At 39.9% G+C, this 15,152-nt stretch overlaps 2 protein-coding genes across 13 annotated transcripts in view; one reads left to right on the top strand and one right to left on the bottom strand.

The window, feature by feature from the left end:
• Positions 1-24: 24 nt before the first annotated feature.
• Positions 25-1,683, bottom strand: FeCH (ferrochelatase, mitochondrial). Its single transcript, XM_017171249.3, has 5 exons — positions 1,549-1,683; positions 1,110-1,491; positions 950-1,051; positions 571-892; positions 25-508 (listed from the first exon to the last, which is right to left on the bottom strand). Exons 1-5 carry the CDS (start codon positions 1,583-1,585, stop codon positions 194-196), a joined length of 1,158 nt encoding a protein of 385 aa, XP_017026738.1. The 5' UTR covers positions 1,586-1,683; the 3' UTR covers positions 25-193.
• Positions 1,684-1,827: 144 nt separating this feature from the next.
• RhoGAP100F (Rho GTPase activating protein at 100F) overlaps positions 1,828-15,152 on the top strand; it is a 44,330-nt gene continuing 31,005 nt past the window's right edge. For 4 of the 12 annotated variants that reach the window (XM_070287510.1, XM_041774571.2, XM_070287509.1 and 1 more), the window contains exons 1-2: positions 1,831-3,114; positions 9,475-9,826. In XM_070287510.1, the coding sequence (XP_070143611.1) occupies positions 9,740-9,826 (87 nt within the window). In that variant the 5' untranslated portion in view covers positions 1,831-3,114; positions 9,475-9,739. Of the gene's footprint in view, positions 3,115-9,458; positions 9,827-15,152 lie in introns of those variants that run through there. The other 8 variants (XR_001770814.2, XR_011445442.1, XR_011445441.1 and 5 more) reach the window with 5 other exon arrangements.

The raw sequence follows: 15,152 nt of genomic DNA, 5'->3' as shown, positions 1-15,152 counted from the left end.
TGATATAAATCCCTCAGAAACTAATTTAAAATTTAAACAATTTTAATTAATTTTATACATTTTCCGCTTGTACATGTGCTATTGTTGCGCAGTGTCTTTTATTTATGTTAAAGCAATCGAAGCCAGTGTGTAAACCAATCCCCTAGAAACCCAAATGAATGCAAAAATGTTTGCTGACGCAGGCTTTTCCAGCCTAGTGCGAGCACAGCTGCTGATACCAGCTCTTGCTTTCCCGACACCTTGAATTGGTGCACATAGGACAGCGCATGAGGAACTTGGGATTGACCGCCTGCTCCGACTTGAGGTGATCCGCCACAATGTTGCTTAGGGCGTCAATGAACAGCGGATGATCATTTGGCGCTGCTGCCCGTCGAATCTCCTCCACGCCCACCTCCTTGGCCAGCTCGTCGCAGTACTCAATGTCCAGTTCGTGGAGAGTCTCGATATGCTCGTTCACAAAGGCAATGGGCACCAGGATGAAGTTCTTCAGGCCTTGCTTGACATAGCCCTAAAAGGAAATAGGAAAAGGTAAAATAATTGAGTAAATAGGAACGCAAAAGGTAACATTACCTTGATGGCATCATCGGTGGCAGGTGCCAGCCAGGGCAGCGGTCCCACCTTGGACTGCCAGGCGAGGCTGTATGGATTCGTTTGACCCAGCTCCTGCATTACCATATGCACGCTGGCCCCAATCTCCGAGGGATAGGCATCGCCTCGGCTGACGGCTTTCAAAGGCAGGGAATGGGCAGTGAAGAGGATTACCACATCGTTGCGCTTGGTCTCCACGAACTTGGCCAACTCATCGCGTATGCGCTGGGCAAAGGTCTTGATTAGCAGGGGATGGGTGCCCCACCTATCAATAATGCTCCACTTGATGTTCGAGGGCAGGTTGCTAGAAGCAGAAACTAATGTAAAAACCAATCTATCTTTTGGTAAAATCTCCACTTACTTCTTGCGGTAATGGGTAAAGATGGAGTTGAAGCTAGAGCCGGAGGTGGCGCAGCTGTATTGTGGATACTGCGAGAACAAGACAAGGCGCTCTGGTTTGTCTCTAAGGAAAGGTAAGAATTATTTCATGACCTCCTTAGCTGTTTACATCACCACCCCACTTTTCAATCTCGGCCAGCGTGTTTTCCGTTAGCGGATTCACATAACGGAAGCCCACATAGTGCTTGTGCGGCGCCGTCTCCGGTGAGATCTTGTCCAGCTGCTCGCACATCAGCTTGCCCTGCAGCTCTGTCCATTTGAGGATCGGGGATCCGCCGCCAATCTCCTTGTACTTCTTCTGCACCTCGGGCGTCCTGCGCTGGGCAATCCAGGGCCCCAGGCGGCTCTGCACGGGCAGCTGGATCATGTCCCGATCGGTCATGATACGGAGAAGGTAGTCGTGCACCTGGTCCGTGTGCTGTGGGCCGCCCATGTTGAGCATTAGAATTGCAGTCTTGGGTTGCGGCTGGCCGCTCAAGTGGCGGACACTGCCGGCCAGGTTGCCTGTTTGGGAGTGAGTTTTATTGGAGTTGTGATTGATATTCCATTACATGTACTTACTGGCCAGCCTGCACAGGTTTCTGTTATGCATAAACATTGTGTTTTGATATCAAAATATTGCACTTTTTACCAAATGACAACCGGAAAGTTGCACAGAGTTGGACAATAGTGCTGGCAAAACGTCGGAGCACTATCGATACTCCCCGTAAAAACATCGAAAAATCGATAGTAGAAAAAATTGATTTTTTGCCAGCACTATTGGACAACGTCTTGAACTGGGCAGCACAGACGATCTGGCAACTCGGTAAAAAAAATACCAACTTTCAGCAGGACATCCTGCGCCTGCGCTTCTGTATGCAACGGTAAAAGCTGACTGTCGTGCCGTCTCCCTCCCACACGTTGCATTTCACTCATCGTTCGCTGCGAGTCGTTGCCTGTCCCCAAGTTCTCCGTTTTTTTGGAGCCATTACTGTAAATGCAACCAGCGTTGGAGGAGAAAAACACTAACAACATCGTCTGTTTCGCGACTAAAACCTGAAAAATATCAAAAACATAAAGAAAGTGCCGTGAAAACCGGGGGAAAACCCGCCGCAGCAAAGTGAAAAGTGGGAGTTGGAGTGGGTGACAGAAAGAGACGGGAAGGGAGCACCACACGGCGGTGGTGGGTGTTCGTTCGCATTGGTATGCGTGTTGGTGTTATCGCCAGCAGCAGTGAGTTGCTCCAAATTCGCGGCGTCGGCGCAGAAGGACACTCTCTCCCACTCTCTCCGGTGCTGCTCTAAACGGAACAGGATATTTTATTATACTGAAATTCGTACGCAGGAAATTCGCATAGTTGTGAAAGCTTCGCGCTGCCACACGGACGCATTCCGCTGCTGGCTCCCCCGCACTCACACACTCTCACCCGCGCGCACCCACATACACTCGCTGACACACACTCGCGCAGAAATCAATTAAAACGCATAGATAAGTTGCAGTTTTTTGTGAACCAAAACATGTTGAAATTAACTCACAAATTGCGCAAAAAATGCCGCAGCAAAAAAGTCGCAGCAGCAGCAGTCGCACCAGCAGCAGCAGCAGCAGCGGTGGTGAAAAAATTGTGAAACGGCCAACGAAAGTAGTGGAAAAGCAACGAACGGATAAAGGAGAGAGAACCGAGAAGAGAAAGGATGCAATGACCACCGAAACGGCAGTTTGTCTCTAACGGTAGCAAATACAACGTAGCCTCGCATTCTTGCATTTTTGCATCATCGCGTATTCTCACAGCCCCCGGAAGCAGCAGCAGCATCAGCGGAAATTAAAACAAATCGAAGCCGAAATAAAAGAGCGAGCAAGGAATACAGAGGAAAGAGAGGAGAGAGAGCCATAAAGGAAGAGAGCAAAGTGCATCCTCAGCTTTACAACACGGCACACATTTACGACCGGTGACTGCAACTGGAATCCTCATTCTCCTCCAACCCCCTGCCTCTTCCTACCCCGTCGTCATCCTGGTCCATCATCGCCGCATCCCTCCCCTGCTCCGCCATGTTGTTGTCATTTGCAATTTGTGATCTCATGTTCTCATAACTTGGGCAGCAGACGTTGGCACGGATTAGACGAAAAAACGTCAAGTTCCCAAAACTGCAGGTGAGTTCAGCGAAAATGGGATGTTTTCTAGGGGTTAAAGGAAAGGGGGGTTTTCCCCGGGAAAGTTAAGAACTGCGGTTTGCTGTTTATAGAAAGCTGATAAATCGAGATCATTTTATTTGATAATATTATAAGTTATCTGGGTTTAACTAATTTAGATAAATATAGAAAGTTTAGTTTCTAATAATTTGGTTTAATATAGAAAGTTTGAATATACTTTCCAAATTCTATCACCGGAATTTTATGAAGGAATAAATAAATCATCCAGAAAATAGGTCAAGAAAAGTATATCCACAATAAGCCGACTTATAAAACCTTCATAAATTGGTTTTCCTTTTAATTATTATTTAAAATCGATGTTTTCCATATATGTTACTTTTGCTGACTTTGAGGACTTGAATCGATTTAATATAATATTAATGAAAAAGCAAACAAAATACTTAATTCCTAAATAACAAGTCTGTAATATTTACTTTTGCTTACCATATTTTTATTAAGGAGCTTACTCTTCGCTCTTTTATCTTAAAACATGTTAAACATATATTTTAGGATGTAATTTTTCACTTAAAATTGCATGTTGCACTAAATGTCGTGCTTCAAGATTATATATCTTGGCAATAGTTTTTATTGACTATAAAAAACACTTCAATTAAGCAATAACCTTTTAAATTATCCAACTTAAATCGTTGTTGCCTTCTAGCAATTAAAATCTAAAACTCTAAAGTTGAAACAGTAAAACTCATGCTGTGCTTTTATGGCTCCCAGTTGGACTCCTTTACATTTGCCCTGGGTTATTCCAATTATTTTATTTTTTAATTAAGAATGAAATTTCTGGAGTCCAATCAAAGCCCGGCGTTTCATCAAAACAATACGGAGAAAACGACGAGAAATGTAATATCTTGCGGTGATGCTCCTCCAGCTTCAAAGTCTTTTACGTTCCCACTCATTCCAGTGCAGTTGAAATATCTGAGAAACCAACAGGCGGAAAAACAAGGAAAATAAAGAGGGAAAAAGGGAAAAAGAAAAAGTATACAACTGGGGGAGAAGATACAGAAAGCAAAACATTAACCGCGACATTAACAATCAGAAATGCTTTTTTGTGTGGTTTTTTGTTTTTTTTTTTTCGCTCAAAGCCGTCATTTTATTTCACCCTGCCATAACTCCCCCAAGAGCCCACCAAACTACCCTCAGAGTTAAGAGCTTTGCTCCAGTTTTACAAGCAAACAGAGGAGGAAAATTCGTGTGGGGTCCGAAAACCATGAAAATAAAGCCTCTAAAAAAAAAAAGAATTTTAAGCTAAACCACACAAAAACTAGCTCTAAAAAATATTTTAGACCTGTATAATAAAGTGGGACAACAACCGAAGCCATATATTTGGACATAAATGGGATTTCAATAGAAACCAATTTAAGGCTGCCACTTGGGAGTTTATTTACTGTTTATTCAATTTTTAAAGTCCATTGTGTGTGGGTTATAATAGGGGATAAAATATAAAAGAAAATATTTCAGGAAGCTTTTATTATTACTAAAACTTTGGAGAGGTAGAACAAATGTTTAAGGATAGCAATACCACAAAAACAAGATCAGGGATTTCATTTCAACAATCTAAGCTTTATAATAACCTTAAATATATTTTTATTCGATAGAAAACAACAAAAAAGTTTAAAAAACATAATCTCAATGGATTGTTATTCCACTTTGTAAGTAGCTTAAACTAGTTGTAGATTAACGTTTACAAATAAACTCTCTCTTCAAATTCCTATGCACTTTATTTTGATCCTCTTAAACTCATACGTTAATGCCAACTACTGCAGTACTATGTGAAGTGGTGGCTTCAACGGCCAAATCCTATGGCTGTGTGCAACCATAATTCCATCCTTTTGATTCTCAACTCACTAATTAGATAAAACCGTGGGTTCTCCCGCAGATTTTTCAGTTTCTATGGTTGCGCGCATATTTTTGGCATTTTAGCGGAGTCCGAGTGGCGAGCAGTAGCGAGTTGCAAGTTGCTAGTTACAAGTTTTGGTGTTGCTGGGTGGCATGTTGCACTGTCGCCTGGTGACAAAGCAGCGTGCCAACTTCGCGCTTGAAATGGGCAACAAAGACCACATGGGGCGCATCGAATGCACTGAAAAAATAATTCTTATAGAGTTCTTTATTCAAAAGAAAAAATGTTGAGCAAAGGCTCTTAATTTTCATATTTTGTATTTAATTTAAAATTCTTAGATCAAAGATAATACCTAAATCAAAATTTTAAAATTATTAAAAATTATGTTTGAGTTTATCCTTTCTCTTTAAAAATTGTTACACTTTTTTCCTCGGTGTGCATGCGAGTGAGTCTATGTGCATTCGCATGAATCCAAATGGCTTTGAGGGGGTTGTCGTTGGTGTTGGGAGTGGCGGCTGTGGGTGCGGGTGTGCCAGTGCCAGCCCCCTGCGACATTAGCCAGTGGTGGTGGGTCTCTGTTTTCGTGGTTATTTCTTCAACGGGTGCTACATGCCAGTTAATGTGTGGACAAGGGATCGGGCCAGAAGCGGGTTGTACGGATAAACTTGAACGCAGCAATAACAATACGAAATAATGCGATGGGGTTAGGATTGAGCCAAAAAAGAGCAATCGATATATCCGACGTGCCCTCCACGGTGGATCGCTGTCAATATTGTTGCATCGCCAAAATGGGGTGCCATTACACTTTGACAAAAATCTATACAATTGTTTAAATAGGTAGTAAAGACATGCAGAAATTATAAAATAATAAAACAAACTATATGAAAGGAAAATACAGAGTAAATTTAAATAGTTTGAGGCTTTTTAGTTGTATAAAGTGTGTTTAAAAAGTTAATTAATATTTAATTTAATTATTTAAATAGACAAATACTTTTTATTGTTTTCTTTCTTTGGTTAAATGACGCTAAACAGCTCATTTTCTATAGTATTTTTAGCTTAGTGCTATTACCAGCCCCCATTATTATGAATGGCTTTTCTTCATGTGAAACTTCAGACCCTGCAGGTAAGATCCTTCAACATTTTAGCTGAGCTTTGCCATTTCTTCTTCTTTTGCTATGTTTTTCCTGTCTGTTTTTTATTATTTGATAAATGATTTGCAATTTTTGCCGCTTGAACCGAGGGCGTTCCAAGGCTTTGTCACTCATTTATGTATGTATGTAAGCACACTCTCCTCTCTGAATTATGTACATGGGAAGAATCATTGCCGGCTGAATTTATGATGTCATTATAATAAATTTTATGCGTGCCTAGACAACATTCCCGGCGACTGGCGGCAAAAGTTGTCCTCGATGTAAACGTTGTTGCTGCTGCTGCTTCTGGCTGTTGGTGTTGCTGTTTCATCAACACCCGGGCCAGTATTTCTCTCTCTTGGCTGATTGCTATACTTTGTCGCTGTGCTGTTGCTGTGACACAAAGTATCTTGTATCTGCATGTTCTAACTGCAACCAGCAACTCCTTCGGCTCAACATCCAACAACTGCCAACTGTCTACTCCCTACTTTTCCGTACAAATGCATTGCACTCACTGCAAAGGAAATTATGAATAGAACATTTTTCTGTTTCATTCTGGGCTGTCCCAGACAGTGATGTCAGCTGGGAAACTTTTATCGAGGCTATATTTTTAGTTTGGTGAATGTTTTAGAGCTTCAATTTAAAATTGCAACCAATGAGAGAGCTTAGATTTCTTCAAGCAATCGTAGAAATTTACATAAAAAACTTAAAAGACCATAAAGTTAAGTCAAATTTATCCGAGAACTTAAACAATTCGGAGGGTTCTGTAAGTTTCTTAAGATATTTTGAAGCCTGAAAATTTATACATTTTTATATTTATTTAAGAAAATTTCTTCATATCGTTTTATTTTAGTTTAAAGATACATAAGTAGAAGAGGTAACTGGCAAGATCTAGTTACAGTAAATAAACCAACTGAATTTCTTAACTTTAATGAATTTAAATCTTAAATTAAATCATATTTGTTATATTTTTCTACAACTTTTCTCTCATAAATGGGTCGTTGGCATCTCTAAAACTAGCACTGAGTTGCAAGAAGGGAATCCCAAGAAGGAAATCAGTTGTCACTGACGCAGCTGGACCCCCTTACATATGCATGAGGACATGGCTCGACATTCTTCTTTGTACATCTGAATGTCCTGTGCACGATTGTAACTTTTTTCATTGCAATTACGGAAGGGAGTAGGGGGCTCTGTGGGAATCTTTAGTGGAAGTCAAGTATATATATCTGTATGCAGGCCCGACAAAAGTGTTTTATGGCAACAAAATCTCAGCTGGAGTTGTGGGCAAAGTGCCAGGCAAAGCTTCCACTGGCTTAGTTTAGGTTCTACGTGCCTCTAATGGTGATGACAATGATCATTACTGCCAATGATGACGATGTAATATTGGTATTGAGGTTCGGAGTTACTTGAAGGGATTTACAGGGAAGTGTATTTAAAATTCTTAAAGTTCAAATTTGAACTTAAAAATTACTCATTTCTAGGGAGTAAGTTCCCTATAAAGGTTTTGAATTACGATAGTAGAAGTAAGTCAAATAATTTTTATTTATTATAACCTAATAATTTTATTTAAGAAAATTATTTAAAAAATTATCTTCAAAGTCAAAGTCAAAGTTTCCATTTCTCCAAGTGGCCATTTTCTCTTTCATTGTTTTATGCATATTGAAAAAGGTCTCGTGTCTGAAAAGTTTCCCATCTGAGGGACTGGTAGCGTTAATAACTTTAAATCCAAAGGGCACACGAGTCATTCCCCTTCCCCACAGCAATGAAAATAGATGTATGTACATATGTGTTCGTTTATTCATATTGTTGGGGGGGCTGTGCCAGAGAGCATTGGGGTTTATCTAAACAATTCCGCATCTCTTTTGCGACATTCTTTTTGTTTTTATTCCCGTTTCTATTGTAGAGTCACAGAAACAAGAGCAGCTAGCCGCACAAAATGCTTTTTAATTAAAAATAATATCAACGATGCCTCGACGCCACAGTCATTCTCTCCAAAGAAATGGAACTAAAAGAGTTAGCTTATTGTTAAATGAAGTGAATATATATTTTTATCGGTTAAATGCATTTTCCATTACCTTGCAAATTAAGCGCTGAGCCGTTTAACGTCGTAGACGATAATTTTCTCAGCTTAGACGATAATTTTCTTATAGCCAAGTAAAACCAGGCCAACACAATTAGCCCCAAAGGCCTTAAGGCCAGCAAGCCAGCCAGTCAGGCTGTCTGCTTGGCTACTTCATTACCATAAATAGATAGTTATATTGTATGTTATGTGAGTGTGCTTATTTTGTCAAGTTGCCAAGGCTGTAAAGAACGAGGAATTATATATATACTAAGTCTTATATGCAAACTGCGACCTTTTTTTTTTATAAGCTGCTAACTATTAATGGGAAGTCATGTAGCTTTTGTTAAGAAACATGTGCTTTAAATTTATTTTTAGAACATTAACGTCGAATATTTTTGTGATACTTTAAGTGTTTTTAATCCATTATGCTTAATCTGTTCTTTAACTTTAATTTATAATTAAAAAGATGATTTTTTCTTTCACGTTTTCTTTTAAATCCGAATGTATAGCATTTTTTTAAGGGCGACCCAATATCGTACGAGGAGACCGAGGAATGTCCTGCTGTACTCCCCGTTCTCTGTTTCTCTCACTCTGTCCTCTATTTTCATTTCCATCAGCCTACCAACCACTGTGTGTGTGTGTGTGTGTGTGTGTGTATGCTAAGCGAACCACATTTTATTTGCCAATGGACGGACAAAAGCTAAGGAGCAGGGCAAACATTGCATTATCAGCGCTATAAAATCAGACGCAGACAGTTACTCGATATATGCATATGGTAGGAGGGGTGTAAGGAGGGTTTGGGGAATGGGAGTTCTGAGTTGAGGGGGGAGGGGCTAAAACTGTCCAAGTGCTCGAATGCCTTGTCAAGCAAATGCATATGACACATGTCGGGCTCGTGGCTCCAGGCTCGCGAAGTGTAAAGCTTCATTAAGTTAAACATGCTCAGATACACTCAACACACTCCTACGCATACACATAGGCATGCACAGTGGAACAATCGATGAGTTTTTATCTAGAAAATAAATTTAAAAGGGTTCGCTAATATTTTTTTTGTAGAAAGTTTTAGGAAGAACTCTCTTTTAAAATTAAAAATTCATAGGAGAATAAATTTAAAAATCAATATAATTTCGACACACTGTTCTTGGGTGTGTCAAGTGAATAGAGCGTGTGTGTTTGTCTCTGAGTGTGTGCAAGCTTGTTGACAATCAAGTGACAGTAAATACTTGGTCGTTCGTTTTTTAACTCATTATTCTCTCCGCTTTCCCTATGTTTTATTGCAGGAACTCTACTCACAACACACAACGAGCAACGAATAAATCGAACTTGCATTTTTATATCGCATTTTTGTAAGGAACCAAATAACGGAACGTGTTCAGCATTGACCAAATGCCATCGCAGCAAGCAACTCGAGCTATACGTGTCCCATGAAAACAGACGGCAATTAATAGAATAGTTGCCTTTTGAACGACGAACCCCACCCAAAGGCGAGAGAGGAGGAACGAGGAAAGGACGCAGGATATTCCCCAATCGGATCCCCACTAATAAATGCAGTGGAAGAAGAAGTTTACTCGATTGAAAGCAGCTACTGGAAATTCGCGTGTGCGAAGAATGCTTTGTTGTGGACGTAGAAAGGTAAGAAAAACAATGATTATTTAAAGGGATTTTTAAAAAGGGAAAATATGACTAAAACGGAGGCATAAAATTAGTCTAAAAAGCAAAGTTTCACGGACAATTAATACTAATTATTAAGTTCAAACTTCTCCAAAAGTAATTAATATATTTTAAGGAATAACTTAACCTTTTCATTGTGGCATTTTAAGGATAGCCTTTATCACATATACATAATTGCGAGGGATTTAATTAATGAAGTATTATAGGGCTGTGATCTTAATGCTCCAATATAGTAGTTAAGCTAATTATAATATGCTTGATTCAGCATAGTTAAAAATAAACAAGTCACTGTAAGTTTATCAGAATAATTAGGGCTTAAAGGTCATTTTAAAGTAGTTTAATCGAAGCTATTAATAATAATGGATAATTACATTGAAATAAGATGAAGTATAAAATGAAATAATGGTTAAGGGAATACAACATTTAAATATGAAACAAAGACTACATATTTCATTAAGAAATTCATTTTATAGGCTATAATCAGAACTTCATTGCACTCTTTTTAAATAAATTATACAATAAAATTAATTATTTTTCCTCTACTCATTATGAACCTTTTCCCAGCTTTGATTTCAAATGTATATCTTATTGTTTCAACTTTTCCATCAATTATCTGTTGTGGTCGTCCTTGGCGGACCAATTAAACCGTGACTGAGCAATCTTTTAAGAACAGTGCTCGCTCTCTTTTTACCGACATAAGTGCGGGAAAACTGGCTCAATCTGTCAGTCAATTGGAGGAAAACAGCCCCCGTCTCGGCCCTCGTCACCTTCGTGGTTGCCATAATAAATTTACATTTTACGCCTGAATTTCAATGAAGGCTTAATTGCAAAATCTGATTTATATGCTGCCGCTGTTGCCGCGCACGATGTGTATATGGCCTGGATGGGTATGGGGATTTTCTGGTGAAATTTTCATTGGGGCCATGCCTCCCACCATTGAAGTGGGCGGACGGAGGTGTTTACATACAAAATACGAAACATGTTTCGCCACTTTTTAATGCAAGCGATACACACACAACACACACACACACCCGGCGACAAATTCAATTACAAGCCACACGTGCGGCATGGGGCATACCATCTATCGGACTTTAATCAAAGTTACCGCACAGTTTAATGCAATTTTTGAAATGAACTCCCGATTGAATGCCGAGTAATTGGGCTGAACAAAGGGGTTTAATCCCGCTGTCCGACAGCACTTAATTTGATTGGGACCCAGGGCTCCAGTGGAATGGATAAGAGTATTTGCTCGACTGCTCCCACCTGGCAGGCACCTATTCCTCTATGGGGTTGCCCCTTCATTAGGCACCTAACTGAGCAAGGTGCTCCTCTAGATTGTGTTTAATGCCAAAAAGCACTGCAAAAGAATGTAGAGTCAAAAAGAGATTTATTTTAGGTATTTATTCTTGGGATTCTATGAGGATTTATAATCAATTAATTGTGTTTCAAAAAGTTATTATTGAGACTTTACATCTCTATACTTTATATCTCTACTGATGATGATTCTTGGATGGTTCCTAGACAATGTGTGTATCCTGTGGATAATCAATCATTTAGTCTTATAAAAAATACATATTATATTATGACTCACAGGTCTCTAGGCCTCTAAAAGCCATATAGCTTCTATAATTATAATGTCTTTCAAGAATAACTATTTTTTTCCCAAGTGTAATCCTAGCAAGAGCCACCATCTCTAGCCGTCTTGTAAGAACTTTGCCAGTCAGCCAGCCGCTTGGAGAAACTTTGTGATAAAGTCCTTGCGGATAAGTCCTTGGAGATGCGGTTGCCGGCGCATTTAGACCACAGCCACACCCTGTTCACACACTACCCACCCGTTTCGTACTCCTCCTCCTCCTTCTCTGACACTCCTGGCTGTTTGTTTTAGTTATAGTTGATTATTTTTCTTTTTGCCGCGTAGCAAACTTTGACTTTGGCTCCCTGACATCGGAAAGTTTAACAAATAAATTAATTTACCCGCTGCACCGACAACCAGCCAAGATGAAGCTGCCATCTTAATCGTCCCGCGGACCTGGGTTGGCAAGGAATTCAATTTGCACTGCTCGATTCCCTTTGAAAGCAGAGAATCCTAGGGATTTCAAGGGATGTGCTTTGAGGCATTATAGCTGCAGGAAAAATAACAAAATAAGTCACACAAAATATTTATTTAATTAATTATAAAATTATTTTGAGCAGTATTTGAGGCATCTTATTATCAAAACAAATAATAATTCTTTAATAGTTTATAATTTGAAAATAACCCCAAGAAATGTATAAATTTATAGGGAAAATTTTACCCATACCTTACTTTTTACCCTATATCTTTCAGTTTCAGTAAGGGTATTCAGAGTTCGAAGCATCTTTTAAAATGCATTTAAATTGCATTTCTTGTTTGGCCTTAATAGCTGCCTTGGCTTTAATCAGTTTTGCGCCAGGCTCTGTAAATTGATTTGTTAAACAATTTTTAATTGAAATAAGACGCTGCCGGGCAGAATGTCAAACTTTTCTGCCAATACTTTGCCAGCAGGCAGCAGCTTTTCCGCTTCTCTGCTGCTCTGCTGCTTTGCTTCTTCGCCCAGCTGCGCTGTTCTGCCCTTCCGCTTTTCCGCTTTTCCTGGCACTTGGCAAAAAGTTGGTCAAGTGAGACGCGTTGGCATTTCTATTGGCATACGAGTGTTGACTGGCAGCCAAACAGGCAATTGCACTCGGGTCGAGGAGGGGCAGGGCGGGGCGGGGGCTGAGCGCCAGAAATCAGCATATTGAATTACAAATTGGAGGGGTTGCGAAATCGAAACCATTCAATGGGATTGTTTTGTGCAGCATCCATCCATCCGATTTTCCATGGCAGTGGCAGTGGCAGTTGCAGTTGCAGTTGCTGCATCTGCAGCATCTCTATATATTTTTTTTTTGCTGGAATTTCAATAAATTCCACATGCCGGTCCGGGCAGTAAATTATTTTGATTTATGTGCAACAATGCATGAGTGATGAAAAGTGGCAGCACATTGGCTGCATTTGAAATTTAATTGAAAGTCTGACTGACAAAGGCGGTTTCTCCCAATAAAGTCATATTAAATTTGAATTAAAGTACGATAAATAAATATAATTGCCGCAGAACCTAACCGAATTTATTTCTATCGCTAAACTTGTAATGAATTTTGGGTTTTGTTGGTCTGATAAAATGTGAGAAAATGGTTCAAATAGGCTTGCTGAGATTTACTCTTCTATTACCCGCTTTTTAAGCTTTAAAATGTTGTTTTAGATGACAAAACTCTAAAAATAAATTGATGGAGTACTTGCTTTCAGTTGCTTAAATGATTAGTTGCCTGAAGGATGAAAGTTTATGAAAATAGTTTGCGGTTGTGGCCATCGGCCCCCTTGATGTATTCGTTGGAGGCTGTGCGGAAAGTTTTCCCCAACTTGTTTGCCATGCAGCGGCACGTTTAGTGCTCCGAAATGGCGCAAGATGATGGCATAAAGCATCCTCAGCCCAGTCCCCTATCCTGTCTTCTTTAGGCCTGGAGTCTGTCGAGTGCCATTCACAAATAAATGGCGGGCATTTAGGCAGCCGCAGTCTGGAGTCTATGAGTATTCTTTTTTCTCCTTTCTTGGAGTCTTTCTTCATCGGCTGTGTTTGAGTTTCAGTTGCCTGGCCACCTTTGAAGCTGCCAACAACAATTGGGGAGAAGGCGCTGCCAGGAAACTAAGAAACTAGAAGCGACGACTGGCACAGGATTCTAGGCTCAATGCAGATAAGGATATTGCCTCAGCTGGAGCAGAAGTAGAAACAGGAGGAGGAGGAGAAGCAGGAGTGGGAGCAGAATTAGGAGCAGGAGCTGCAGATGTAGATGAAGATGAAAATAGTGTTGGATGCTGAAAGTTTCTAAATATGTGCATTTAATCGATATTTTGTTTTATAAAAATATAAATAGCCTTTTTTGTGAGATTTTTGATAATATTTCCATATTTTAAACTTTAATGCGATATGTTATATTATTTTTTATATTTTTCGTAGATATTTTTTTCTCAGTATCCGCGTTCTTACAGATACAAAGCAGAGTCAGAAACTTTTCGCCAAGACAAACACTGGCACAGCATTTCTCCATCTTCCTTCCTTTAGATACTCCCATCGTTTTTCTTTTCCCCTCTTTTTCTTTGCAATTTGCTCGCCAGAAAAAGCGTTTCTGCCTTGCTGCACTTCCTGGAGTCCCCCCTCCTCTATTGTTTTAGTTGCCAAATGATTTTGAAAAAAAAAGAAGAGAATAATAAAATAAAAGCGAGCTAAAACTATTAATTGGCAACGTAGCAGGTGTAGCGGTTTTTTTAATTGCTGCCAACGCAGCGCAAAAAGTTTTACTTTGCTTGGCGCTTAATAAGCTTAATTTTAGGTGCATTGACTTGGAAAGCGCCGTGATAGGGCAATAGAACCAAGGAGCAAAGGACCAAGCGCCAAAGCAGTGAAGAACCTGAAGCCCTTGGGGGGAATTAGTTCACCAGCACACTGATTAATTTGATAATAAGACGTTCAAATGCCAAAATGATACTCTTTTGACAGGGCAAAGACAGGGGTTAAAGGAAACAGGATCGTGGAAATTGGCAAGGTTTAAATATGATGTATAATACTTCACCTTCTACAAAATTATTTCAGAAAAAATTACAGAAAAAAATCAGAAAGACAAGTACTTTGTCAAGTCCTTAAGTGATGTTGCCTGGTTACTATTGCAATCAATTAATTAACTAATTGAGTCAGCAGTTAGGTTCCCGACTATGCAAACAGAGGAAATTTCCTTATCTCGGCACAAGTTTCCACCTGCTTATGGCCCAGTGAGCCATGTACTATATGACAACTGGCTCAAGGACTGTCTCTCGCTTTTGCTTACCTTGTTAGGGATGCTTACGTGCGTTGAAATTTTTTGTTTTCTCTAGCTAGCTGCTCGACTTGAGCTACTACGTGCCCTTCATTTGCAACTAATTGCAAAAGTCTTGCGCAACTACACAAGTGACACAAGACAGGAGGCAGGAGACAGTCCATAGTCGACAGTCGATATATTGAAATGCTCCATATTCATCGAAGACTTTTGTGTTGTTGCGTGTGCACGTAAAATATTTGCCTGTCATTGTTCCCATCGGGAAACAGTGTCCTGTCGAACGTGTTTATATTTTGCAGAGCCATCTGAACATTCTGCGAATGAATATTTCGGTAGAATATTTGACAGTTGACTTACGGCCAAGGATCCTTGCCCCAGGGGTCCTACCTCTGTGCCGCTCTTAACTTATTTTTAATTATTTCCG

This window comes from Drosophila kikkawai, chromosome 3R, assembly GCF_030179895.1.
Source record: "Drosophila kikkawai strain 14028-0561.14 chromosome 3R, DkikHiC1v2, whole genome shotgun sequence".
NCBI classification, from domain to species: domain Eukaryota; kingdom Metazoa; phylum Arthropoda; class Insecta; order Diptera; family Drosophilidae; genus Drosophila; species Drosophila kikkawai.
The sequence above is the reverse complement of the archived record's forward strand: the minus strand, read 5'-3'. Positions and strand labels throughout refer to the sequence as shown.

Excerpts from the sequence above, each read along its gene's own strand:
- FeCH (XM_017171249.3), bottom strand. The coding sequence starts at position 1,585 with ATGTTTATGCATAACAGAAACCTGTGCAGGCTGGCCA. Across the intron at positions 1,052-1,109 it reads ACGCTGGCCGAGATTGAAAA|AGACAAACCAGAGCGCCTTG; the intron begins GTGGGGTGGTGA and ends ACCTTTCCTTAG. Across the intron at positions 509-570 it reads CCACCGATGATGCCATCAAG|GGCTATGTCAAGCAAGGCCT; the intron begins GTAATGTTACCT and ends ATTTCCTTTTAG.